A 25,673-nucleotide genomic window follows, 5' to 3' on the forward strand; every position below is an offset into this window, starting at 1 on the left:
CTCCGACGAATGCTGCACACCTCACCATATCAAGTTTTTACCGCGCCGCTTGTCTTTCGCAGCCGGACGAAAGCAGTCAAACGGAATAACAGAATATAACTGCTATCTGTGTTATATTAGGAAAAAGAAAAGTTCCAGGGGCTTTTATTCATAATTAGACAAAAATAACAGCAAGAATAATATAGACCAGGAGGTCACGGTAATGTGAAAGGACCAATCGGCGCAGTTGATGGCGTCCATTTAGCGCGCTGCTTAAAAGACAGGTTCTTGAGAAGCGATGCAATTGTAATAACAAAATTGAGAAACCGAGGATTTATTGCCAGATTTTACAGTCGTTTATAAAGACAGCACAACGCTGCTTCCCCCAGAGCCACAGTTTGCGTAAAGAAATAAAAGTAATATAAGTTTACATTCATTCGGGGAATCGGAACGGGTCCAGTTTACTAGCTCTCAGGAATTGAAGGGAATATAGACTTAGTTGGAGTTTTGAATTTCAGGAAATCAATGGAACCCTGAATTCCGAAGCATATCAGCCTTGTTAAAGCCGAATGACGGAACCACCAGCCAGTGCGCTGCTGCTGCTCCGTCGGCTGCTACAGCGAGTTCAGCAATCAGGTGGCGCCCTCTGCCGCAACAATCGCGAGTCGTTTTCCGAAAGGCATCCGCGCGCGAATACAAAACCGGGCAACTAAGGGCGCTCGGCGTCATCAACGGAAGAACGATCTCACGGTCTTTCGGGTAACGTCAATTATAACGGTGCCAAAAAAGGGCTAATAAGCAACTTATTATTTCTACCCTTGCGCTATTCCTGGGATCCCCACGGGCGAGGGAAAACGTGCAACGCGTTCGCGCCACGCAACTGGCCAGTCATTAATTTCGCAAGCATGCGCCTCTAGCATGTCTTCCCTGAACTGCCAACTGGTATCCGGAGCAACTGATGTCCCGTTCCACGTAAGCGCAACGGAAAAACCTCTACTCAATCAAAAGGGCTCAAGGCAGGCCCACAAGCTCTTTCGCAGAATGTAATTAAACAGCGTCAGGACCACAGTTACTGGGCGGCCCCTCCTGAAAGAGAAAGCGGATTGCGACAAAAGCAGTCATCGAAAGCATAAATCAAGCGTCCTCTTTCTCCTGCGAAAGCGTGACGAAAAGTGTGGATGCGAGGAAAAATACCGGAAGGCCATGACGAAATATGTAAAAACAGTGAACATGAAAGGACGGCTACGGTCACCGAGAAATAATAAAAAAAAATGATACAGAAACGAATAAACGCAGAAAGAAAAAGAGTCACAAACGAAGTTAAAAATTCACAGGGCAGAGATGCGGGATATCAGAAAGGGAAAGCTCTGCGATAACTTCCAGGACAGTGCGTTTCTTTTTGAAGCTAGGGTAATTTGTTTTAGAACGACGCTTTGTAGGGAAGTACGACTGAAATGACGGGGCATCCGTTGCCTTCTGAAAAGAGACAGAAACGATTCGACCCATTTTGGAAGAATGCAATAGCTTCAATAGACGTGACTGAAATGTGCGCCTTCCCGAGCTCGTATTCGAAAGAAATACAAGAAAAAAAAAAAAAAAGCGGCAAAACCGCGGAGGTGAGTAGCAGAAGGTTGAAATAGTGGTGGAAGAAAAATACAATACAGCGTCGAACAGCTGGGCAAAGAATAAAGCTATTTTTCTCTCTTTCTCTACTCGTTGAGCAAAAAATATTTATTTACGCCAGCCGCTAATAGCAGCGCTAAAATTAAACGTGTAGTACTTTGCAGACTGCAAGAACGTTTAGCGCACTCCAACGAAATCATATCGAATACGATATACAGGCAGTAATACCTCGTTTGCTCGAAGTCGCAATATCCGCAAAAAATTTCAAGATAAGCTGAGTTTCGAGTTTCGAATATGGCTTACACCAACAACTCAAATTGAACATATCAGGCTTGAGCATGATTATCTGAGCGTTTTACACTGCAGTGTACGCAGCATAGGAAAGAATTCGGACAAGTTGATTGCTTATGTATCTAAAGTTACGTTTAGCTTCAATATAATCGCGGCTACGGAAACTTAGCTTAGAGAAGGCGAAACAATAGAAATTCCCGGCTATTACATGCATTCGCAACCTAGAAAATGTTCGGCACGTGGAGGGGGCGTAGCGCCGTTTCTTAAACGGAATGGCTGCCATCTCAAAGAATGCACGTTTACTCGAGACGCAATTGAATCCCTTTTCGTTCGCATAAAAGGCGGTATCACAGTCGGTGTTGTCTACCGCCCTCCAAACTCGAGCAAAAGCGATTTCATTTCGGCCATGGGAAGCTATCCCGATACCTACTATGGCATCGAATGATTCCTTAAGTATTTGTGATTTCAACATTGATTTGACAAAAGATGATTGCTCTGATTGTAAATATTTGACACCTTCATTTTACGTCAAAAATGTTATCGCACAACCTACTCGAACAACCAACAACTCAGCCACTCTAATTGATTGCATACAATGTAACATTAATATGAATGTATCTGCTGATGTCTTGGATGTTACTATCGCTGACCACTGTCCAGCTTTTGTGTTATCGCCTCAAAAGTACCTGGATTCTGTGTCTGATGTGCGCATACAATGGACAACTAGAATAGATTACGATCTTGTATGAAGTTTACTGAATTCTGCCTCTTAGAACATGTATAATGAAGACGCACAAGTAGAATGTGAAAACTTTGTGCGAGGCATTACAAGTGCAATTGAACAATCAACGCGTCAGTGTTACCGACATAATTATCGACACGCAAGTTGTCCTTGGATGACTACTGCTATACTTGACGTGCTCCAAAACGAAAAAAAAGAAAGAAAAAAAAAAAAGACTCGTATCGCCATCGATGGAAGCATAATAAAACAAATAACTACTACCATAGCCAATTTGAGTAGTGCCGGAAGTCGCAATGATGCGGAACTCAAAAAACACTTACAAAAATATTATTGTACGTCCAAGGGGTGATATTAAGAAGGTCTGGAGAATTGTAAACGATGTTATTGGAACGGACCAGAAAGATATTGTTGTACCCGATGGCCCCTCAATAGATGTTTCTAATTATTTCAATACTTTCACAAACATGAGTAAGATCGTTAGCGATGAACCTATCTCAGCCCAAACTGAAAATTTTCCAACGGCCAACAATGTTAATTAGTAACATTAATACAGTAACGCAGGGATTTATATTAAATATCGTAAACCAGCTATCCGAGAATAAAGCTACCGGATATGACGGAATACAAACGAAAGCAGTGAAGCAAAACACTGATATTCTATGTGTTCCCCTTCATCATATAATTAATCATGCAATGGCCTCAGGTTCTTATCCAAATGTACTTAAAATTGCCAGAGTTGTTCCAGTATATAAGACCGGAGATCTAAACAACCCCACAGTGTAACAGACCAATATCTGTATTAAGCGTAATTAATACCATTTTTTTCAACCCGCAACACAAAAATCTCTTCACAAAAATCAGTTGGCAAGAGGTGTGTTTTCGGACATTAAATGACTCGGTTAACCATAACATTCTAATACATAAACCGGAAAAATATGGTATAATTGGCAACTCTTAAATTATTTTCAACCTACTTTTCATCTAGAAAACAAAGTAGTAATCGATAATCACCACTCTTCATGCAGTGACATAACATGTGGTGTTCCGCAGGGATCAGTTTTAGAGCCAATTTTATTTTCACTTTATGTAAATCATCTCCCACACGCAATATGCAACTCCACAATACTAATGTTTGCGGATGACACCGCTACTGTATTTTGTGGTGATTCTCATCTGACATGCGTGATACCATATTAGCTGAAATGTATAGTATCTATTCATGGTTTTTGAAAAGTCAACCATAAATACGGACAAAACTAAATATCATCTTTCACTCAGGGAGAAAAGTAATTGATGATACTTTTTTTAGTTTGTATATAAATGATAAGCCAATTCAGAATGTAACCTCCTTCAAATATCTGGGTGTTGTGTTTGATTCACACATGCACTGCAAAAAAAATCCGAAAGGTGTGTAAACAACTTGCGCTTAGTTGTTTCACGTTAACCAAATTTAGCGCGGTCTTTTTTCCCATGCAGTTCGTTGCTATCTGATTCTTTATGCTTCACTTTATTTCAGTGCCACATTATTTATTGTACGGAAGCCTGGGGGCTTACCTATAAAACATATTTTACGACGTTATAGCGACAGCAACGACGAGCACTAAGAATAATATAATTTCCTTCATTCAGCCGTCCTGTCAATGCAATTTTTTTCAGGAGTTGCGTGTACCTCCTTTTTCAACTATTCGCGAGCGCAAAATAGCTCCTTTAGTAAACGCAATTATAAACCATAACTTTCTTGTACCCTTAGCACGTTTTTCTATTCCGGAGCACTAAGCAAGCATCCAATGCCAACCTCAACTTGCCAATCTGTCATAACGTATATGGCAAAAGGCTTACTGAATTCTATAGTGCCGAAGTGTGGAACGATGTACGAATTCAATGAAAAACTGCGGGGACCTTCAAATTCTCTTGCAAGACGTTTCACTTGGCCAAACAGAACGTACTTTATTGATGCGACTGTAATTCTCGTGGATGTTTATGTGTGTTTCATTTTTGTTTCCTTTCGTCTCTTTTCTGTTCGCTTTTTGAATTCGACCTTTGGTGGATACCTGTGACTGATTTGTATGAGTAGTTTTGTATAAGACCGGAAACTAGCCTCCTGGCTATCGGTCCGAATAGTCAGTAAACACTTTTTTGCCTCGTGATATTAAAGCTATTGATTGATTGATTGATTGATTGATTGATTGATTGATTGATTGATTGCGACAGTATGTTGACTCATCGACCACCGTCTCTCGCACAGCGCGGACGTCTACAGCTTCGTCAGCAGAGCTATACTGAGAGATAATTTCGGTACTGCGCGATGTCGATGCGGCGCACATAACTGACACACAGAGAAAAAGAACAAGGTGAAAAAAATATATAACCTGGTCGGCGACTGACCAAGTATTCGGCCATGCCATAGCAACCATACCAGACACTGAGCTTGACCATCTTTTTTAACAGCAGAGCTGTTTAAGCTTTTAGTTCCGCCATGGAGCGTTGCCAGAAACCTCAGCCAGGAACTCCACAAACAAACAAACAAAAAAAAAAAAGCACTTGGCCTGCCCCGGGTGAGGCTCGAAGACACGACCTTCAGATTATGAGTCTGACGCGCTGCTTACTGCGCTACTACACTCTTAGGCAAAAAGGACTAACAGTTCGTCCCTTGGGGGACTAACTGCCTCTGCCACAATCATTAGTCCCTTTGGGGACTAACTTCGAGGGAACGAACGGTTAGTCCCCTACCCCGGATGGTCTGTTCCGATACTCTCCAGAGACGAACTGCTGAGAGTGCAGAGAAAAGAAAAGAGCTCGTTACCGACAGGGATCGAACCCCCGACGCCCGGAATTATACACAAGGAACCCGACGCGCTATCCGCTCGGCCACACCCGCCTGGTAATGGCAGCAGTAGATAATATTCAAGTGTACCGCGCGTAGTCCTGTGCATAACGCAACAGATCCACTGCAACTGGTGCCCGAATTTCTATCCGTGCAAGCGAACGTGACCGCGTTTTGCGCCTTGCGCTTAGCGCTTTGCTAGGTTTAGGTACCATTGCTCAGTTCGATTGGAAGTAGAGCCTCACAACCATATTTTTTTTTTCTCGTAAATAACAATCAACTCGTCGTCGCCTAGTTGACATAGGTAGCTGGGCGATCGGACGACTCATGTGTTTCCGCACAAATTAGCGCAGGCTAAGTGTTTTCTTAGTGTTCGATACATATGCTAAGTACTCTAGGTATCGTGTGTGAAAGCGGTCGCCTGTGTGATTGTCAGAATAGGGAAACGGACCATATTTTCCTGCATCGGCGAAACCAAATACGGTGTTCCTTAGCCTGAATTATTCAAGTTCGCGTCGCTAGACGATTGCGACTGGGAAATGCAACCGGGTTTTACAGCAGTTGCAGCATTGTCATGGCGTTGGTGCACAAGGCAATTATGTACCGAGTGCAAAAGATTACTTCGAGACGCTTACTTGTAGCGAGCATTTTTATTTTGCAGTTGTCATCAGCACCTACTGCGTTTTTTCTCGTCTGTTAAACATATACATATTCATTACGCTTAGGAATCAACGTTTGCTATTGTCAATAATTTTTGTGACTGTTGAAGCGCTTGAAATTTTTCATTGGAAGCTATTACCTCGCATGAATCGTATGAAACACAGCGTATCAACATAACCTCACCGAGAAGCATCTGGCAATCGCGCTTCGCCGCTCCTTGCCATTACCCGCCGCTCTACTAAGCCTTGGCGATTTCCTTATAATTAACATCAATATTTTCTCCCGTGGCACCATCTAAAGGACCCACTGACTGCAATGGCTTGTGTTTTGGAAATGTAAAACTGTTCGCAGACATATGCGCAAAAGGGCAACGACGACGCCATTAGGGGATTAACGACGCAGCAAAGAGACTAACTGCATGCGTTTCGTCTTCCTGTTACTCCTTATAGATCGGCGGGGACGAACAGTTATTCCGCATTTTATGCACACGGCACGTACTCTGCTGCAGATACTCCCCTTGAAGATGAACGGTCGCCCGCGAAGACTAACGGCTGTATTTTAGTCCCTATTTTAGTCCTTTTTCCCAAGAGTGTAAGACAAACATGGGCAAATGAAACTACTGGCTACATAAACACAACAATGCACGTCCTTGCAGCAGCTTTTCAAGGCGTAAATTTTAACAGCGGGGCTGTTCCCGCTTTCAGTTCCGCCGTGAAGCGTTACCACAAAACTCAGCCCAGCTGAGCACACGTGAGCGTGCGCCTCGTGAGGAGCGCCCGGCGTCGGCCAGCTTGACCTTCGAGAATACTCTGCCCAGCGATCTCAGGCGCAAACGGGTACCCTTCTAACCCCAGCACGACTGGCCCTTTACCAAGGAAGACCACTCCCACAGTGCTCGAAATGCCTGGGAGTGCTGCACCAGCGTCGCCTGCTTCGCAACTGTTACAAGGGACCGGGGGAAGAAACCATTGTGGGACTCTCGTCACGGGGAGACCAAACCACCCTCACCGCTTTCATCAAACACCACCTGGAACGCCAACGCAAGGGACATCTACAAGCCCCCGACAAGGACTCAACTCAGTCCACGATGGACTGCGACGCCGCCTAGGAAGCCACGATAGGCAACCTATAGGTTCCCTGAACAGAGGGGACCTATGCCGGCGAAAGGTATATAGAACAAAGCTTTCATTCATTCATTCTCGCGTGCTGTTCTCCTCGCCAGTTTACGTGCGTTCACCTCTGAAGTCAGGAGCACAGACGCCGAGTTCGCGCTACAGACGCCGAGTTCGTGAAGCCGGTTGCCGCGGGTTCTAGCGCGTGCTAAAGCAGTCCACTTTGGGACAGATGTGATGGGCTGCGGACAAAACAATCCGGGCCTGCCATGTCATGGAGAACTAGCTTTCAGCGGTAATTTCGGAAATCCATGTGAGCTGCAACAGCCGGGTCTCCGACGAAGGGAGAGGGGCCGCCATCTCTGCTGTTTCTAAAGCCTTGCACCACTAGTGCAAGCTGCGCCAATTTTTTTTCTCTGTTTAAAAAATCGCAGCTTACTTTCGCGTTGCGTAGAAAGCTTCCTTAAATTATTTCTCACGTTTCTTTTTCATTACGAGCTCACCATTGCAATTTATGAAAGAGGACAGAACAAAACATCACAATTTGTCCCATATATGGGACTGAAAAGCATTGTTACATAACCTTATAAAAAGCCCCAAATTCTTAGAAACACTCGTTCTTCGTTTTCCAGCATTTCCACGCGACCGAAGACCGCCGCTGTGGCTCAGTGGCTGAGGTGTCGTGTTGTGCAGCCGGACCCAAGGATGCCAATTCGATTCCGACCGCGGCGGCCGTTGTTCTGACGTAAGCGAAAAACGAAACCCGTCAAAACGAGACCATTTGCCTCGCAGCTTGATCGCTCCAAGCCTTCGTTCGAAAGGCACGGTCGGAGTCGCGTAGCTGCGATAACGGTGCCCTGAACCCAATTCGCGGTGAGGCACTGAATTGGCGTTAGTTGCTTCGTCGATCCCCGCCGCAAGCGAAACCGATGGGCGGCCAGATGATTAATTAATCATGACGGTCATTTCGCACTATCCAAACTGTGTCTGGTGATGAAACGCCTCGCCCTGGCTAGAACACAGACGCCGTTGTGGCGGCTGCTCATTGGGAGCAAGGACCCTGGCGCTACCGAGGCGTTAGTCTTTTGTGACCAGTGAACGAATTTGCCGTTCATCTTTCACCCAAACCTCGATCATTCGAGCAAGGCGTGCCGCACTATTTTTAGACCGCGCAATGTCGCACGGCGCGAAATGGATAGGGCAAGGGGGTTGGAAAGAGAACTAGGAAACAAGAAAAAAAAATCAATTCGCTGCCTAAAAACGTTTCCACGAAGAGCGGTGGTGAGCGCGCATACAAGCTCCTGCTTTCGACGAAACATCTGTTCCCGGTCCGGCGGGTACCCGAGTGCCCGCGAACACGCACGCACATAGCGACACGTTTTGACGTACTGTCGTCATTCTCGGAAAAATATAGAGCGGCCGGCCGGGCGCGAATCCTCGCCGGCCCGTCAGCCGCTGGGTAGAGTCTGTCCAACGAGGGAGGGGAATCCGAGGGAAAAAAATATATATTAAAAGAGAAAAAGCGGAAAATGAGAGGCGGGCTCTGGGTCGGCTGGAAGCACGCGGGTGTCTAAGGAGCGGCCGACCACACAGAGCGTCGTTTACATCACCCGAACGCGCAACCAAGAGCTCCCCTACCGCCGACGACATCCCAGCCTGATTTTCCTTCCCTCCGCCCATCTCTCCAGAAGGGGGAGAGAAATCTACGGACCGGGAAAAGGCGACGACAGAGGTCCACTTTCCCTGCTCCCGGCCGCACCCCTCTCCCCAACCCGCTTACTTTGCTTTTTCTAAAAATTTTTCGCTCTTATGTAACAAATCTGAGAGAGCGAGCGCTCGCTCGCACGGATGAAATGATGCAAAAAAGTTCGACAAACAGCGACAAAAGAAGGAGGACCGGGGGACGACCCTGAAAATTCGGGATCCCCCCATTCTGCCTCGCTCCCTCTTCAACTGCACTCCTCCTTTTCTTCCCGGTCGTTTGCTCGCCCTTATTTAAGGCTTTCACTGTGTGACGTAAAATTTGCGCAGGATACGGCACGCACGCGCACAGAGGGGGGGAAAAAGAAAAGAGAAACACGAGGTGGGCAGGAATGGCGTCGAAAGAGAAAGCGAAAGCCTCGAGCATATCCACCTTCCTCCCCATTTTTCTTTTTTGTATTCCGCGCTCTTTCCTGCGCGGTAGTTTCCAAGTAATGCGGGATCGACAAAAAAGAAGAGAGAGAGAGACCACCGGAGGATGCGGTGGAAATGCCTCGTCTCGGCGGCGGCCATCGACCAAAAATGGAAACGAGGGAGAGGGGAAAATCATAACGGTTCTTCGCCCCGCCACCACCTGCGACCATATCCTCTGACCGTATGGCGGCCAACTGGTCCGCGGTCCCACAGCATCCCCAGCCCTTCGGAGAACTGTTCTTGATGCTGAGGCCGCTCAGCCACTCCCTGTGCACCCTGAACACTGAACAGGAAGACCCGGCGCGGCAGAAGATCTGTTCATCTGCCCACTGTTTGCCCCATCAGCAGCAAGGCGTGTTCCCGCCCGCATGTGTCCGTCAGCCTGCCGCCGTGTCACAGCGGGCGCCCGCGAAGACGGGCGCTCGCAGTTGTTAACACAGAACTTAAACATACTTGCACAATAACGAGCGCCCTAATTACCACTCAGGAACCACCACTGAGGCACACAAGCACACATACTGCTTAAAACCGAGCAGCTAAAGTGCGCTCGCGACTACTGTCAAACGTCGGTAGCTTAACAGGCCCGAATCGCAAAATAAAGCGAACGCAGTGGATTGCAGCATCGTGAATTCCTCCTCATCACCATGCACTATAGACAGCGCGCTGTTTCTGAGTTCAGGTTCATATTGTTACGGGAAGCTGAAGAAGTCAGATAGCTCGACGGGGCCTGCTACCGACCACGACGAAGCAGTAGATGGCGCGGAATCATTACTCCAGCTACAATGGCCGTCTGTACACGCATGGTTCGTCTCATGGTTGTCCCGCCGCCATGCAACAATATGTTCCGGTCCCCGACTGCATTTTACTAGCGTCCTCGTCCGCGTCTGTGTCCTGTGTACCTCTTCTTCGTCCGCGTCTCTTTTTCGCTAGTAAAATGCAGTCAGATAACCAACTAGCCCAACTTTCTGCCTTTCCGGTCCCCGTTTCATTTCTCAGTACTATACTGAGAGATTGAACGTAGCGTGTTACGATACCGTTTCAGTTGTACCGGGACGCGACTGCGCATGCGCGCGCAGGCACGGAGAGGAGAGCACGCCCGTCACATAAGCTAAGCCGCCCTACCAAAACGAATGTGCACATGCCCAGTCGGGTCCCTGTACAACTGAAACGGTATGGTAACACGATAACACGCTAAGTTGAAACTTTCTAATAACTGCACAACAACAACTGTACAACATGCGCCTCGAGTGCAGGAATACGCTGATCGTCCGTTTTCACGCCTGAGTTCCCACGGCTATACTATGATTGCAGTCAAACAAAGCCGCGTGCACGTATGCCGTGAATCCCACGTCCCGTATACTTGAAGCTAATGCTGTAGACGTAAAAAATCATTTTTATATTTTGTATTATGCATTACAAAATTCACTTCGTGAAATATGGGAGGTGACCATTTTCGGTCGTACTTTATTATCTGCTCATGCAGTAATTTCTGCCAGATTTGCTACAGCCCGTTCCATTTATTCCTGGCTTAATGGCTTAACTGCGATAATTACGCATGCATGCCGCTGATTTGAACCCTATATACGTAGGATTTAATCACTGAGAGACAAGGGGCGAACTTCCCTTTTGCGGCAACTTTTTAGTTTTGGCGCTGCGTCAGTTTACGCTGAAAATGTAACGCATAATCCCATTCAACGCTAACAAGACTTGCGCAACGAAATGTATCGATTTCACAGAAAATGGTGTCCTCGAGGGCGGCTTTCGCAAGGTGCGTGACGCTCGCTGAGTGCGCAAACAGAGAACATAGGCTCTGAGACAAATGTGTAATCAATAAATGCAGATGCTTTTTCGCTGCTTTTTCCCACCTGTCTTTGCCACCAAATATCCTAATCTCATCCGCCCACCGAGGTATTGGTTTCCCTCTATACTTACTGCTAGTCCAGTCTCTTGGTCGCCATTCCGTTAGCCCCATGGTCCAGCACCCGCCGCGATGGCTCAGTGGCTAAGGCGTTGCGCTGCTGAGCACGAGGACGCGGGTTCGATTCCCGGCTGCGGCGGCCGCTTTTCTGATGAAGGCAAAAACGCCCGTGGGCACAAGATTTCGGCGCACGTTAAAGATCCCCAGGTGGTCGAAATCAATCCGGAGCCCTCCACTACGGCGCGCCTCAACGCCTGCGTTGCGTCGGCGCGTTAAAACCTGCAATCAATCAACCCATGGTCCAGCGGCTGTATACAGTATACAGTGTACAGTATACAGGACACGTATACAGTGCGGGGTCCAGCGGCCCCCGCACTGTATACGTGTCCAGCCCAACTCCGCTTCTTTCGCGTAATTCGAGCTAAGATGTCTCCCGCCTGAGTTTGCTCCCTAACCCAAGGCGCTTGTTCGGGCCGACCAAAATGTAGCCGGCTTCGTGCAGATGCCCCAGCGTAACGATTACAGGGATCCCGCTACAACCCGGCGCGAAGGCTGAGGCTGTTGATCCCCATGTACACAACGTCGCCTAGGCCCTCCTTGTCCTTTCGCCTGTCCCTTTTACCTCCTCTCTCGCTCTCTGTCCCACACGAGGCTTCAAATGATGGGCAAATGTGCTCATTGTAATACAAAAGTGTTCGCAGCAGCACAGGAGCGCTGAAGTCCCGCGAAAAAAAAGTCAGGCCACCTAAGCACTTCTAACGGGTTGTGAAGAGCCGCGCGTTGTCGAAGGGCTTTGAAATTTTACCGCTAGAGACGCTTTCCTTCGCGATCCGCCTCAACGCTTTCGAACGGCTTCGATCTGTCTCTTACGCGTTGCGCCGCTACTAGTTCCGGCCGCCGTGTATTGGAAGAGTTGGAAGACAATGACCGATTCCGCAGCTTGTACGGCCGCTCGTTCGACTGCGTTCTTCCGCTCCCTTCAATCTGCGACGCACTCGCGTGGACGGCCACCTCTCGCTGGCGCTACGGAACGCTTCCAAAGAGCCGTTTTTCTGCTTTCCCGGACGCCAACGTCGTACCATTTAATGGACTTCTCGTGCAAGCGGGCAGCGCTCACTCGAGGTCAGAAGACGCAGGAAGAGTCGCCTAGCCCCCGAGGGCCAGCTTCGAAGACACTGCACGTAACTCGATCGCGGGGCGAAGTCTTCCCGTCTTCCCCACGACGTCGGCGACGTACATCACACGGGGACGGACACGGGCTGATGGGGGCCCATACAAAGCGCGGACGCAATTTACGGCGACGGGCGCGGCGGTGTCGGCTTACTGCCCGAACAGAGCACACGGCGGAGCACACTGACCTCGTCGCGAAGGGAGCGTCCTCAAATCGTTTATATTGGCGTGCCCTGGGCCCGGGCGAACACACACGCCGGGGCCATAGGAGGAATAGAGAACAAAAAGTTGGGCAAATCCACGCGGTGGTCGCGTATATTGCAGCCGCCGGATGTTCGTCTGACCGGTTCGCTTTTTGAGTCCGCGGGGCCCTAATGTGACCGCGCGCACCGTTACGGGCAACTAAAGTATAGCGCGCGCGCAGCCGGCCAATCTGGAACCTCCCTTTCTTACTTCCCCTCTCTCGTTTTTCTTAGCAGGCGGAGGAAACTGTAAATATTGCGCAGCGGACTTTCCCCGGAAGACGGCTTTCTTCCAAAAGAGAAAAGTCCCACTGGGCCCATAACGGAGGAAGAAGAACCGGTTCATTTTGTGTCCGCTACAATGCAATTTCGGGGGGCTGTTCTCGAACGACTTTAGGCTGTTGCGTATCCGCTTTATATCCCATTTTTTCAGGGTCAACACCCCTCCTCCCTCCAGAGACTTCAGATTTTGTTCGTTTGTTCGGCTTTTGATCGTTGTCCCCCTGCTCGGCGGGAGAGACCACAGGGAGGGTGAGAAGGCAGGCCATGCGGGTTGGGAAGGAACAAATTGCACGCGCAGCAGCGACAAAAGAACGAAATTTGAATCGAGTGAGATAGAAACGGGGCAGCAAGGCGCGCTCACTGGGATTGGGAGAAAATTCGTTTGCTCCGCCCAAACCGCTGACATAGTATTCAACTTCTCTGTCCCCTATTATTCTACCACATTTTTTTTCCCCGTTTTGCACGCTTCTTCACAAGGCGTTACTGTATATCCACCATCGCCGGCAAATGCCTATATTTGGGAACGTTCCTTTCTTTCTTTCTCTTTTCTCCCTTGTTTGCTGAAGTACCCTCAAATATTTCGAAAAGTGTTGCCACGGGAGTCTGATCACTGCTCCGCCTCTGTGGAAACTTGCAAACGACGTTATAGTGACGGCGATTGGAAGTTTGTTAACTAGAGATCCAGCTAGTTGTCCTTAGAGGTTATAAATTCTACAGATTGCGGGGTTGCTTTGTTCCGTAATGTTTTCAGTGCGGTGGAACACCCCGGTGTTTTCTATCCTGGCACCGAGTTATTCCTTGAATAATTCGAAGAAAGTATTCATACTGTCAACCTTACATGCGGTAATCGCGAAATCCCCTATTAGCGCGGTTCGTCACTTACACAACGCCGGTTCAAAACGTCTATTTCGACGTAGTGCTTCCCTTGCCACGTGTGCTGCTACAAAAACTGGAGCGGCGATGATGATGATGAGAAAACTTTATTTTGCCCAAACTGGGGGAGGGAAGGGGACGAAAGAAAGCGTTCGATGGTCCTTCCCCGTCAGATGGCGGCCAGGAGCCCGTGAGCCCTAGCGGCATCTTCGGCCAGTTGGACAAGGCTGCGTTGAGTATCTTGGTCGGGGCTGAGCAACACGGCCTCCCATTGCTCCAGAGTCCTGATCACTATTGTCTGTGATGTGTGTTGTGGTTTCTCGGGACAAGCCCATACCATGTGCTGCAGGTTGGCTCGTTCGGAGCACCATCTACATTGCTCTTTGTAAAGGTCTGGGTATAGGCGGCTGTAGGCTACGGGGTTCGGAAAGGTGTTGGACTGCAAGAGTCGCCAGGCCACAGACTGCCACCGACTGAGGGAGGGATGCGCCGGCGGGTACTTCAGGCGGCCTAAGCGATAGTGAGCGGTGATGTCCCTATATGTCACAAGCCTGTCCCTGCCCCCCGTATGTAGCGATTGCTCATCAAGATCGAGGCGGTCCCGGTAGCTGAAACCTCGGGCCGCTTCGTGAGCATGCTCATTACCTGGCAAGGACGAATGTGCTGGCGTCCATATAAGAAGGACCTCGCGGAGTTTAGACCCAGTAAAGGGTTGAAGAAGGCGCTGCGCTTGGGGTGAAATTCTACCCTTCTCAAAGTTTCTAATGGCTGTTTTCGAATCAGTCACAATTATTTTTGCGGGTGTGGAGGATATGGCAAGTGCAATGGCTGCTTCCTCCCCGGTCTCTGGGTGAATTGTACAGACTGAACCAGAGGCAGTTGAATTACCCTGCTGATCCACGGCCACTATGCTCATGACCGCTCTGTCTGGGTATTCTGCGGAGTCGACGTAGAACACTTGTTTCTCCTCTCGAAGGCGGCGGTGGAGAGCAGCCGCCCTGGCTAGGCGTCGATCAATGTTGTATACCGGGTGCATATTTCGAGGAAGTGGAGATATACGGATATGCGCCCGCTGTGAGTCAGTAAGCATCACCTTTTCCCCATGCTGGGAGGCGTAAGTAATGTGGAGCTGTTGAAGGATAGTGCGCCCCGTTTCGCTACTGGAGAGCCGTTGAAGTTGTGCTATTCTCTGCGCCTCAAGAAGCTCTTCAAGGCTATTATGGATACCCATTGCTTCGAAATGTTCAGTAGATGCGGTTATGGGAATTCCAACCGCCTGTTTGTAGGCTTTCCTAATAATGCAGTTAAGTTTATCTTGTTCAGCTTTTTTGAGAGTCAGAAATGGCGCGACGTAAGTAATTCGGCTGATAATAAATGCCTGTACAAGCCGTACGAGGTTTACTTCTTTGAATCCATGATGCCTATTTGCGATCCGAGAGATGAGGTGACTTATTTGAGTCGCGCTCGAGTGTAGGGCTCGAATGGTTTCTGAGTTGGAGCCATCAGCTTGTATTCTGAGGCCTAGTACCCTGATGCACGGGACTCGAGGAATAGTGTGCCCTTCTACTTGCAGGTGAATATCTGGGGTAGCTTGAGGGCGTCTGCGCCCGCGAATTGAAGGTTGGTAGAGAAGGAGCTCGGACTTTTGCGGAGAACACGCAAGTCCTCGAGGGGTTACGTAATCACGAACGATGTCAACAGCTTGTTGGAGCGTCTCTTGAATATCGCCATCCCTGCCTCCAGACATCCATAACGTGATATCATCGGCATATAAACTATGTTGAAGACCTGGCAAGGAATTGAGTAGCTGAGGAAGTTTAATCATGGCCACGTTAAACAAGAAAGGGGACAAAACGGAGCCCTGTGGAGTCCCCCTACTGCCCATCGTAATAATGTCTGATTCCAGTCCGCCAACGACGAGCCGGGCGGTGCGTTCGGAAAGAAAGTCTTTGACGTAATTATAAGCTCGTTGACCCACGTCGAGATCAGAAAGGTTGGCCAGGATAGCGTCGTGGCGTACGTTGTCAAAGGCCTTAGTTAAATCTAGAGTAAGAATGGCCCTGGTGTCCAGCGGAGAGCAGCCGTAGCCATCGATTATCTCGTGTTTGAGGCGCAACATGACGTCTTGCGTGGAGAGTCTGGCACGAAAGCCAACCATGGTGTGTGGATAGAGGATCTTGTTTTCCATAAAGTGATTAAGGCGAGCGAGCACAACGTGTTCAAATAATTTTCCTACACATGATGTTAGCGAGATTGGCCTGAGGTTGCCGAGCTGAAGATTTTTTCCTTGCTTAGGAATCATTGTGATTTTGGCTGTTTTCCATGCGGCGGGAATAGCGCCCTGCTCCCAACATTTATTCATGTAATTCGTTAGGGCTTCTACCGAGCTATCGTCAAGGTTGCGGAGGACCTTGTTAGTAATGCCGTCAGGCCCAGGCGCCGATTTAGTGCGAAGTCCTTGAATGGCAGCGCGAACCTCTGCTATCGTGATGGCCCTATCTAATTCAGGATTGGGATTCCCCGTATACTCAGGGAGGGGATCAGGCGGGCTGGGGCTAATATAGCGTGCCTGTATATCATGCAATAAATCGCTGTCAGTGCCCTCGAAAGAATGCAACAGTGCTCGTAGGTTGTTACGTTGGATGAGCCTGCTGTTTTCGGGGTCAAGAAGACTTCTAAGGGTGTTCCAGGTCCTGGATACCCCCATTTGGCCATCCATACGATCACAGGTACTGTGCCAGTTTTGTTGCGTGAGGCGGGTAGCATATTCTTCGATTTCCCGGTTGAGGCGAGCAAGCCGTCGACGTAGTGGGCGATTTAGTTTTTGGTTTTGCAGACGGGCTTGGATACTAGATTTAGTTTCCCACATATGGAGGAGCTTAGTGTCTACCTGCTGGAGCTGAGCCTCCTCGGGAACGATCTTCGTGGCAGCGTTTACATAGTCATTTAGCTCGGACATCCAGGTTTCGATGTCTTGAATGTTAGTGGCATCCGACTCAGCCGCCGCCTCCCGAAGTTGGCGGAAAGTGTCCCAGTTCACGATTCGAAGCTGCTTTCCGAGACGGCGGGGCGGACCTGAAGGGATCGTTATAGACAAGATATAATGGTCGCTGCAAAGGTTCTCGTACGTGTTCTGCCAGATGGTATCTCGCGTGTTTTTTTACGAAAGTAAGATCGGGGGTGGTATCGTTGGTGACACTATTGCCAATGCGTGTTGGATAGGCTGGATCGGTAAGAAGAGTGAGGCCTAGTTGCTGGGCTTCCTGCCATAAAAGCCTGCCTTTTTTTGTATCTCTCTTATAACCCCAAGCAGAGTGCGGGGAGTTGAAATCACCCACTATAAGCAAAGTCTGTTTTTTGACGATATCTAGTGTTTTGCGGAAAAGCTGTGCGAAATTGTGATGCTTACTGGGGCTGCTGTAGACATTTAAAATAAATAGACTACCGCCCCCCCCGCTTTCTGTCTGAGAGGAGTTCGAGTAAAACATATTCGACGGTGTCGACACCGGTATAGTGCTGAATGGCCGGTATATTGCGTTTGACAAGGGTAGTAACCACAATTTGCTTGATACCGGGGAGGTCGGCGCTGAAAGAGCGATAGCCAGATAGTTTAGCCAGGCCGCCAGACTCTTGGAGTGCAATAACATCCGGTTCTGCAGGGGTTAGTGTGTTTAGGTATTGCCGAAGGTTTCCTCGTTTGGGCCGAAACCCTCGACAATTCCACTGCCAGATGCAGTATTCTTTATGATGTTTGGTCCGCGCCATGATGACTGCCAGTAGGGTCAGGGGTCTTGAGTCCTTCGCTGACGGGGGGCCGGAGATAAGGCTTGAATTTAAGGGGACCAGCCCCAGAGGCCTGTCTAGGAAGCGTGTATGAGTACGGCGAATGCAGTATTGTTTATATTCTGAGTAATCCGGCAATGCGAAACGACAACAAAATGCACGTGCGGGAAGAAAACAAGATTGCGGGGGATGCTTAGAACATGCTAAAATGTGAAGGCGAAAACCTAGTGGACCCTCTTCGATCACGTCAGGGGCTCGCAGCTTCCCGCATGGTAATGAGGCCTCAATGCAGCCACTTAAAGGGCCACTGAAGTGAATCTGTGAAGTTCCCGGTTTTGCTTGCACTGCGTAGACTGGCTCAAATTACCACACTTTTCATCGTTTATTCGGTTGACAAGTCGGTAATTATTTTATAAAGCGGCAAAGAAGATAAACTACCATGCGCGGTCCGTGGCAGCCGCACCAACTAAAGGCTGTGACGACGGGAGGAGATGCACCTTGATTGGACGATGTCCAAGGTTAGCATTCAAACAAGTTTCGGTTTCGGTTCTGTAAAACATAACCCATGGCGTTGTTGGATGGGCATTCTCAATATCTCAGTAATCATCGTACCGCGCTTCTGCCATGTTGTCGGCTGTAAAATGCACAAGATAAGCCTCCCAGGACGGCTTGTAGTCGTAGCATTCACTAGCCGAGACCTACGCAGTGGACGAACGCCCTCCACGTCACCGCAGACGCTCAAATGCCATGCGCTTTTCCCGCATATTCGGAGCTGGCCTCACTCATGCCTGTATCGTAAAATGCCTGTTCGCACCAAACCAAGGGTCTTCTGATTCTGGCCTGTGCCCACTGCCCGCAAGTAGTCGGTGCTTGTGGCAATAGCACACCAACGAGAACTCGCTAGCGCGAACGCGTTCTGCGAACTCGCTCGTGGAGCAGTGAACGTTACGGCCCAAAAATGGTGAACTCAGTTTAGAAAACATCAGCCGCAAACGAAAAAATCAACTTACAAGAAAAAAGTACCCTCGGGGAATCGAACTTGCGACTTGCAAAACAATAATCCTAGCGCTTCAGACCACTCGGCCATGAGCCAGCGCTAGCGAGGTAGGATATATAAGGTAAATAATGTACAACCAGTTTACACTTTTATTTCGTTTTAGCATTTCAAGTACCTTATGTGACTATTTGTGGTATAGCGCTCGTACAGTAAGCGTTCCCCAACCTTCCAGAATATCTCACGTCTAGAAATTGCATTTCTTAGACGGAAAAGCATTCGCAGATGTGTGGTCGTACTGCTGACCGCTGTGCTTGTTCACCCAGCGCAAAAAAGTGCTTCCTGCTCCCTGGTTTTGCACTGTATACGGTAGAAGTTTAGGTTGATTTTATTTCTTAAGTACCTATATTGACTTTGCTGACTCTTCTCCCGCCTTCAAGTGGCCTTAGATTTTCCTACAAGCGTACCAGTCATCGAAGCGTCGCATGTGCGCTTGTGCAGCGCTTGTGTGGAGCGACCCGGATTCGGAGCTTGATATAGTGTAGAAACTAACAAAGTAAAGCAGGCACATTCTTCCATTCACAAAAGTGTTGTGGCTTAGTTTCAACTGAGCGAGCGAATTGCGACGACCAGTCGGCTGCCGGCGGACTCTGTCGGAAGGTCGGCGAGCCTTGCAGTAGCGCAGCCAATTGCGAACTCATCTCATCCTGACGTCACACGAAAATGAAACAGAAAATGGGCGAGGGTGCAGAGAGGAGGGCATCATTTTCGAATTGATTTTTCTACTAAATAAATTCGCGTAAACGCGCTCAGAGTGGTCGAAACATGGCCTATGGACTCCGGACTGCAATTTGCGCTAGTAATCCCGCAATGTTTACAAATCACTTCAGCGTCCCTTTAAGGAAAAGCTCCGGTAGTCGCTGCTTCCTCACTGAAATGCAGGCGCGTGGTCCGGGCGTAAGGTCACGTACAGATGGCATTCATTTAAAGTTTAGCGGGCTATTTCTTCTCTTGGCAAGACTGAAAACTGCCATAACAGTGCCTTCCGCGTTCTTCGTCTTCGCCGTCCCCCCCCCCTTCCCCTATTAGAGTGAACTACCCCAATTCTCGGCCGTGGCGTCGATATGAATAAGAACAGTGACACTGTGTGGTGATGCTCTACTTGCATTAAAGAACTCCGCATCATCACTGGAGAATGGAGCCACTGTTGTAAAAGGAAGCGGCACGACGCACGAAATGTCTAAGCTGCTGCGCAGTTGCCTGCGAACACGGACGTCGACACATGTGCGCCCGCCCGCACCTTGCACACGGCTGATCCGTTCAGAACAAAAGCCAAATAATGCTTCCGAACAAATTGTGAATGCTCACGCGCACGCCGGTTGAGATACAAAGGCAGTGTAGGGTTGTCACCTGCCCAGTTTTGGACCGGCCCCACCGGTTTTTTAAACAGCGGGCCGGTTGCCGGTCCATACTTGAAACCGGCCGTCATTGGCCAGATTTTTGGCCCTCGTGCCGTGATTATGTCCGTTTTGGCGTTTTATAAGCGTCAATTCAACAATTTAGACGACAAATATGTGTCGACAAGCTGCGCGAAGACACGCGAACAGAGAAAATACGCGGGCGAGCGCGCTGCCTGAGATGGAGGGGGCCATAAGGGAGGAACAAAACAACTAAATGCTGCCGCCGCGGTCAGCAATTGCGATTACTTTGCAGCAAAGTAAGCACATACAAAGCAATAACCAAGCTCTCAATCACTTTCACTACAAACGTTATGTTGATTTCTCTCTAAGAAAACGCCACAATAAATGGCACTGCATGTCAAAAACATGGCGTCTTTTTTTTTCAACACAAATTAAACATCCTACATACCCCCCCCTCCCCCCCCCCCCCCAACCCAAAGGGCCGTTTTTTTTTTTTCGGGGAAAGATGGAAACCCTACGGCAGTGTAGCAGTGCGCGCATTGTTAACTGGGAGGCTTGCGACATCTATCGGCAAGCGGCCGAAAGGGAAGGCGTTCGTCGACAGATGAGCCATCCGTGGCCGATACAAAACACGACAGCTGGCAATCAGCTGACCTGTGCTGACGACTTCCCCTGTGTCTTGCGACAGGTAGGCTGGAGGACGCCGCCTTTGAGCTCGGTGGGACGGCCTCATGCGTGCGACGCCATGCCGGAGCCTGCGCGTCCCTGTTGCTAAGGCGACACACGTCGGCATGCGCGTCACGCCAGTGAATACAACCTATAGGAATTTTGGATATTTATTGAGTGAGCTAAGTGTTGTGTAATCTTTTGCATGCTTTATAGCAGGGTTGGCTCAAACACTTTTATGTGAACTAGACCTTCCTTTTTTGCCTGCGCTTATGCCATTATGGTGCAGATAAAACAACAAAAATTGGCAGAAATCAGGATCCGAAACCGTTTCAGGGAAAGGCTAACTACTTTGTGCAGTGCGGACTGAAGCTTACATAAGCCAGTAACTGAATATACAGTGCAGCATAGCGGTGTGTGTGTGGGAGAGAGACAGAGATATGGATGGATGGATGGAGGGAGGGAGGGGCGAGGGAAGAGGCCTGGAAGTTTTCGTCTGCCTAGAATATAAGGAAGTTGGCACTCACTGATTCGCTGCCACTTGGCCACCCAGCTGTCCTCAGGGTTCATCAGGGCGATCATGCTGGAAAACAAAGGGCGCAAGCAAAGCGCCGATCAACAAGTGGACGGTGATCAGGCACATGATATGCAACCCCCACAGTTGCAAAATTCCCAGTTGCGGTAGCAGAAAGGGGAGAGATCCGTGCGATCACAGGCGCACAGGCTGTTTAAAAAGAGATGGTAATTATGTTTACTATTAAAGCGAAGCTTTAGAGATCTCACTGGTGGCGTCTGCAACGCCGGTACGCCCAGCAGGAAAGCTAACTTTCTCTAACGATGATGAATGACCGCGGGTGAAGTGAATGAAAAAAAAAAAAAAAAAAACGCTTCCCGTGGCTGGAATGAACTTGGGTCCCACGCGTAATGAGGCCGGCGTCTATTCGATTGCCAAACAGCAGGTAACGGTTCGCGCCGTACACCCCAAACGCAAACATTAGGCTTATGAGGTACACACCCAACAGCTGCTGTGGTACTGTAGAAAAGTGGTGCGTACCTCCTGACAGAGTCCTTCAATGTTTTACTGGTCACGAAACTTCGGCGCTCGTTTCATATAGGGACCGCGGGCGCCACTACTGGCGCCACCGCCGCACGAAGGGCATCCAGCCGCCGCGTGTGTAGCATGTTTGCCAGCTCTTGGCGTGCAAACGCTCGCTGCTTTTGGTCTGTGCGCGCTGATTAAGTGTGTGTTTTTATTTCGTAGTAGTTAGCGATGAATCGTCCAATCATTGTGTATACCACCTGCCTTCAATGGGGTTTTATTTTTCCAAAAAATTGCCGGAGATTTCTGCCGCGAACGGCAACTGCTTCTGCGTCCTCGGGCACAAGCGCTGCGCCGTCGTGCTTACGGAGTTTTCTTTTCTTAAAGCAAAAGTTACTATACATACGGCAGCTCTAAAGTCACGGACTGCTGCGGGCTTATCGATAATACAATAAAAACAAAATCTGAAAAGAACCAAGTACGCATCGTTCAGACTACGCTACGAATCATGGAGGAAAGAAACTCAGGAGAGGCCCCTAGCATCCCAATGCATTGCGAAAAGTGTGAAGGAAGTGGCGTCATTTTTCTTGAGCCCATGGACAATGTTGCTTACTTGTTTACAACTGCGGCGGCCAAATTTGGGCAAATAAAACGGACAAATTTTTAAGGCGCTTAGTATGTGGCTGCCTCGCAACGCTTGCAAACCAGTACACTTGCTACGACAAACGTTTTTAGATTAGACCAGTTTGAAAACTCCGCCGTCGGAGGCGGCCTTAACTCGTATGCGTTCGCTATCCCGCGAGTCTGTTGCTATGACGACGACAAACGCTACTTTGCCAGGCTTAAGAGCTGAAAAATCGTCCTTCTATCTCAAAAACGAACGCCGTTTTTCGATTGAAACTTTGGGTGAGGGTTAGAATGGGCAAATTGAAGGCGAAATCAACAGCTTAGAACATGACATCGTACCGAGGAATTAGCGACGAAGCTGTTTTCGTTGCGAAGCGGGAGGGCAGGGCGACGCCATGTTAGTCAAATCAAACCGGAGATAGCAAAGGATGATGGGATAGAGTGCTGGGCTCAGTGGGCTCAAGTAATGGCGGCACTCGGCTTCACAAATGTGACGTCAGGGCCTCTCCTAACCTTTTCTTTCCTCCATGCTACGAATGAATCCGTTGATTGCTCTGGAATGCACAGAACGCTAAAAGATATAGCCCAATAATATTGTCGTTTCAATGAGTTGGTACATACTTAAGAACATTTAAAAGGCTGGAGAAACGCAAATGATCAAAACACGAAGACATATATGTTGCACCATGTGTCTTTCCGCTACCACGCTTTTCAATCCTTGCAAAAAAATGAAGCGCAAAAAGACGAATAAAACTGATTTTATCACACGCAACAAAAAATTTCAATATTATGAAGGGAAACAAAAGAGCGCGGTCCAGCGTACAAAAATTTATTTTTTGCGCTGTGATGTGCAGCACACGGAGGAAACAGAATACTGCCATGTAGCCAAGACGACGCAAAGTTCTACTGAACGAAGTTTATTAAAGCGACCTCCTGCTCTACAAAACACTAGAATGAAGCAGTCCGCAGCGTGACGTGCACAGATGAACGTAATAAAGTGAGTTGCATGGCGTTTGCTATGCATGCATTATTCTCGGAACGTTATTAATTTCAGATCCACGGAAATAGGATCGAGAACATTGTCCAAGAAACAAAAAATCAAGTTAGTGACAAGGTGACACCCTTTCCATATGATATCAAACATTATTGCTCGACGCGACGTACGACAAAAAGAGCAAACCGGCGCTTCGGTTGAAACACCGGATAATAAAACCGGAAGCGGCCACGCGCGGTTACAAAACAAACCAACAAAACGAACCCTAAGCCATAGTTCGTGGAAATATGAAAAGTAAAAGCAGAAGGGCATCCCAAAGCTTTTTTTATATGCGAGCCTGAGCGCAAGGTAATACAAGTTTGCAAATAGCTAGGTAATGAAACACAGCTAGCTACTACCTGGTTGATCTGACAAAAATCCGGCTTTAAGTTAGCATTGTACAATTATAGGTCCAGGAGGCTGTCAAAAGGGTGCATTGCTTTTTTCACTCTCACATATTTGGAATCGAAGCTGAAATCTCCCGTTTCTTGCCTTGAAATGGCGCGCTTCCATTTCTCACGCCGCACCCCGTCGCTCAGTAAACAGAACAAGGAAACTTTTTTTGTTGTCGCCTTGCACCCGGAACTGCCCGGAACAACATCCCGGGACACAACACGTACTCGGCGTCGTCGTTGCACAACTTGAGTCGCATCACAATAGCGCGAGATGCACGTTACATCGCTTTCCCGCACAAAACAAACAACTCGCCGCGTCTCCGCTGTTCGAACCAGCGCAACGCCGCCCGAGGAGTGACCTCAGTAAGATGGTGGCGCCACCGCGTGGCGGCCAGACGCAGTATATGAAGCTCTCCCATTGAGTTACGGAGCAGTTTCGTGACCAGTAAAGCATTGAAGGACTCTGCTCCTGAGTAGCACATACTCGCAGTGTGGGACTGGCCAACCAAAGAACCCATCACGAACAAGCTTCGCAATCAACCACCGTCGTCGTTAGACGGAGGGGTGCATGATTATTATTACATCTGAAATGTATCTCAGTGACACTCAAGATGTTTCGAACAACTTTTTTTTTTACAGTGAAGCTGTACATGGCTAAGCTCCTGAATAATTTTCGTGTCCGAGGTCAAAAAATCCCAGCACTGTGCGCGTAGAAGCAGGCATTATTCTTACGTTGCTATCATCCAGCAGAAGGCTTCGACAGCTGTCAGTGCTCAGTGATGATGGATCACGGCGGGTCAGGGAAAATAACGGCCGGTCCCCATCGAGCCTCTACGACAGTGCCGGGTAGAGCTTAGTATGCGTTGCGATGAGGAAGTCGTGTGCTCAGAAGCACAGAGCATATGAGGAGCAAGGATGGGAACAGCGCAAGAATGTGAGAAGCGACGACATGCGGTACGTGGAAAAAAAGAAACGCCAGAGGATAATGAGGCCGGCTGTAACAGGCAGGCTAGACAGGGCGATGCACATCGCGAAGTGGTATACCCGGCGAAAACAGAAGCACCAACCTACCAAAGCAGAAAAATTTGAAGGAAGGTGTGCGAAATTTAAGATAGACTTTCTGGATAGACAATGGGGATTCAGTTGTGGAGTGCGTGGACGGTTGTCCCGTTTGTATTGAGCCCGCAAGTCCCCTCCTTTGGCAGACACGCCGGAATATCTACAACATTGCGCGGCTCTGAAATGTCCCATGAAGACAAAATACAAAAATTTGCTTAATAAATTTGACTGCTTTGCTTTGTGCTCAAAACAGATAGAAATTTTCGCGAAATTTTCACACACATAATCGAGACGTTAAGGAAAACGTGAAGAAGTGGTGACTCCCACGCCACTTTCTGGCGATTTTTCTATGACGTCAGAGGATCTTGTTTGTGCGATCGGCGGCCGCTGATCTAACCCACCACCAGGAAACATGACTGGGAGATTGTACAGGGGCCTCTAGTTCCGTTTGATCGTATCAAATCAATGCTAATGTGCTGTTAACAGAGCAATGTTTTTTGGTTCGAGCCCATGTTACGTGATTCTGGCCCATATTACTGTTATTACATTATTATGTCACACCACTCCCCGTCACTTTTCTGTAAAATATGAGTCTTTCAAATTCCGTTTGATTGTATCACATCAAAGCTAATGTGCTGTTAACAGAGCAATAAATGTTTTTGGTGCGAGCCCATGTTACGTCATTCTTGCCCATATTACTGTTATTACATTATTATGTCACACCACTCCCCGTCACTTTTCTGTAAAATTTGAGTAAGTTCCATT

The 25,673-nt window shown here is 48.5% G+C and overlaps 1 protein-coding gene across 1 annotated transcript in view; it reads right to left on the bottom strand.

Annotated features, from left to right (window-relative positions):
* Positions 1–25,673, bottom strand: part of Spt4 (Transcription elongation factor subunit spt4) — a 46,921-nt gene that overhangs the window by 16,683 nt on the left and 4,565 nt on the right. Inside the window, exon 3 of the mRNA XM_077676571.1 lies at positions 21,283–21,338. Within this exon, the coding sequence (XP_077532697.1) occupies positions 21,283–21,338 (56 nt within the window). The remainder of the gene's footprint in view (positions 1–21,282; positions 21,339–25,673) is intronic.

Source organism: Haemaphysalis longicornis, unplaced genomic scaffold (genome assembly GCF_048455015.1).
Source record: "Haemaphysalis longicornis isolate Haplotype H1 unplaced genomic scaffold, Haemaphysalis longicornis Haplotype H1 scaffold_7, whole genome shotgun sequence".
In the NCBI taxonomy this organism is placed as follows: domain Eukaryota; kingdom Metazoa; phylum Arthropoda; class Arachnida; order Ixodida; family Ixodidae; genus Haemaphysalis; species Haemaphysalis longicornis.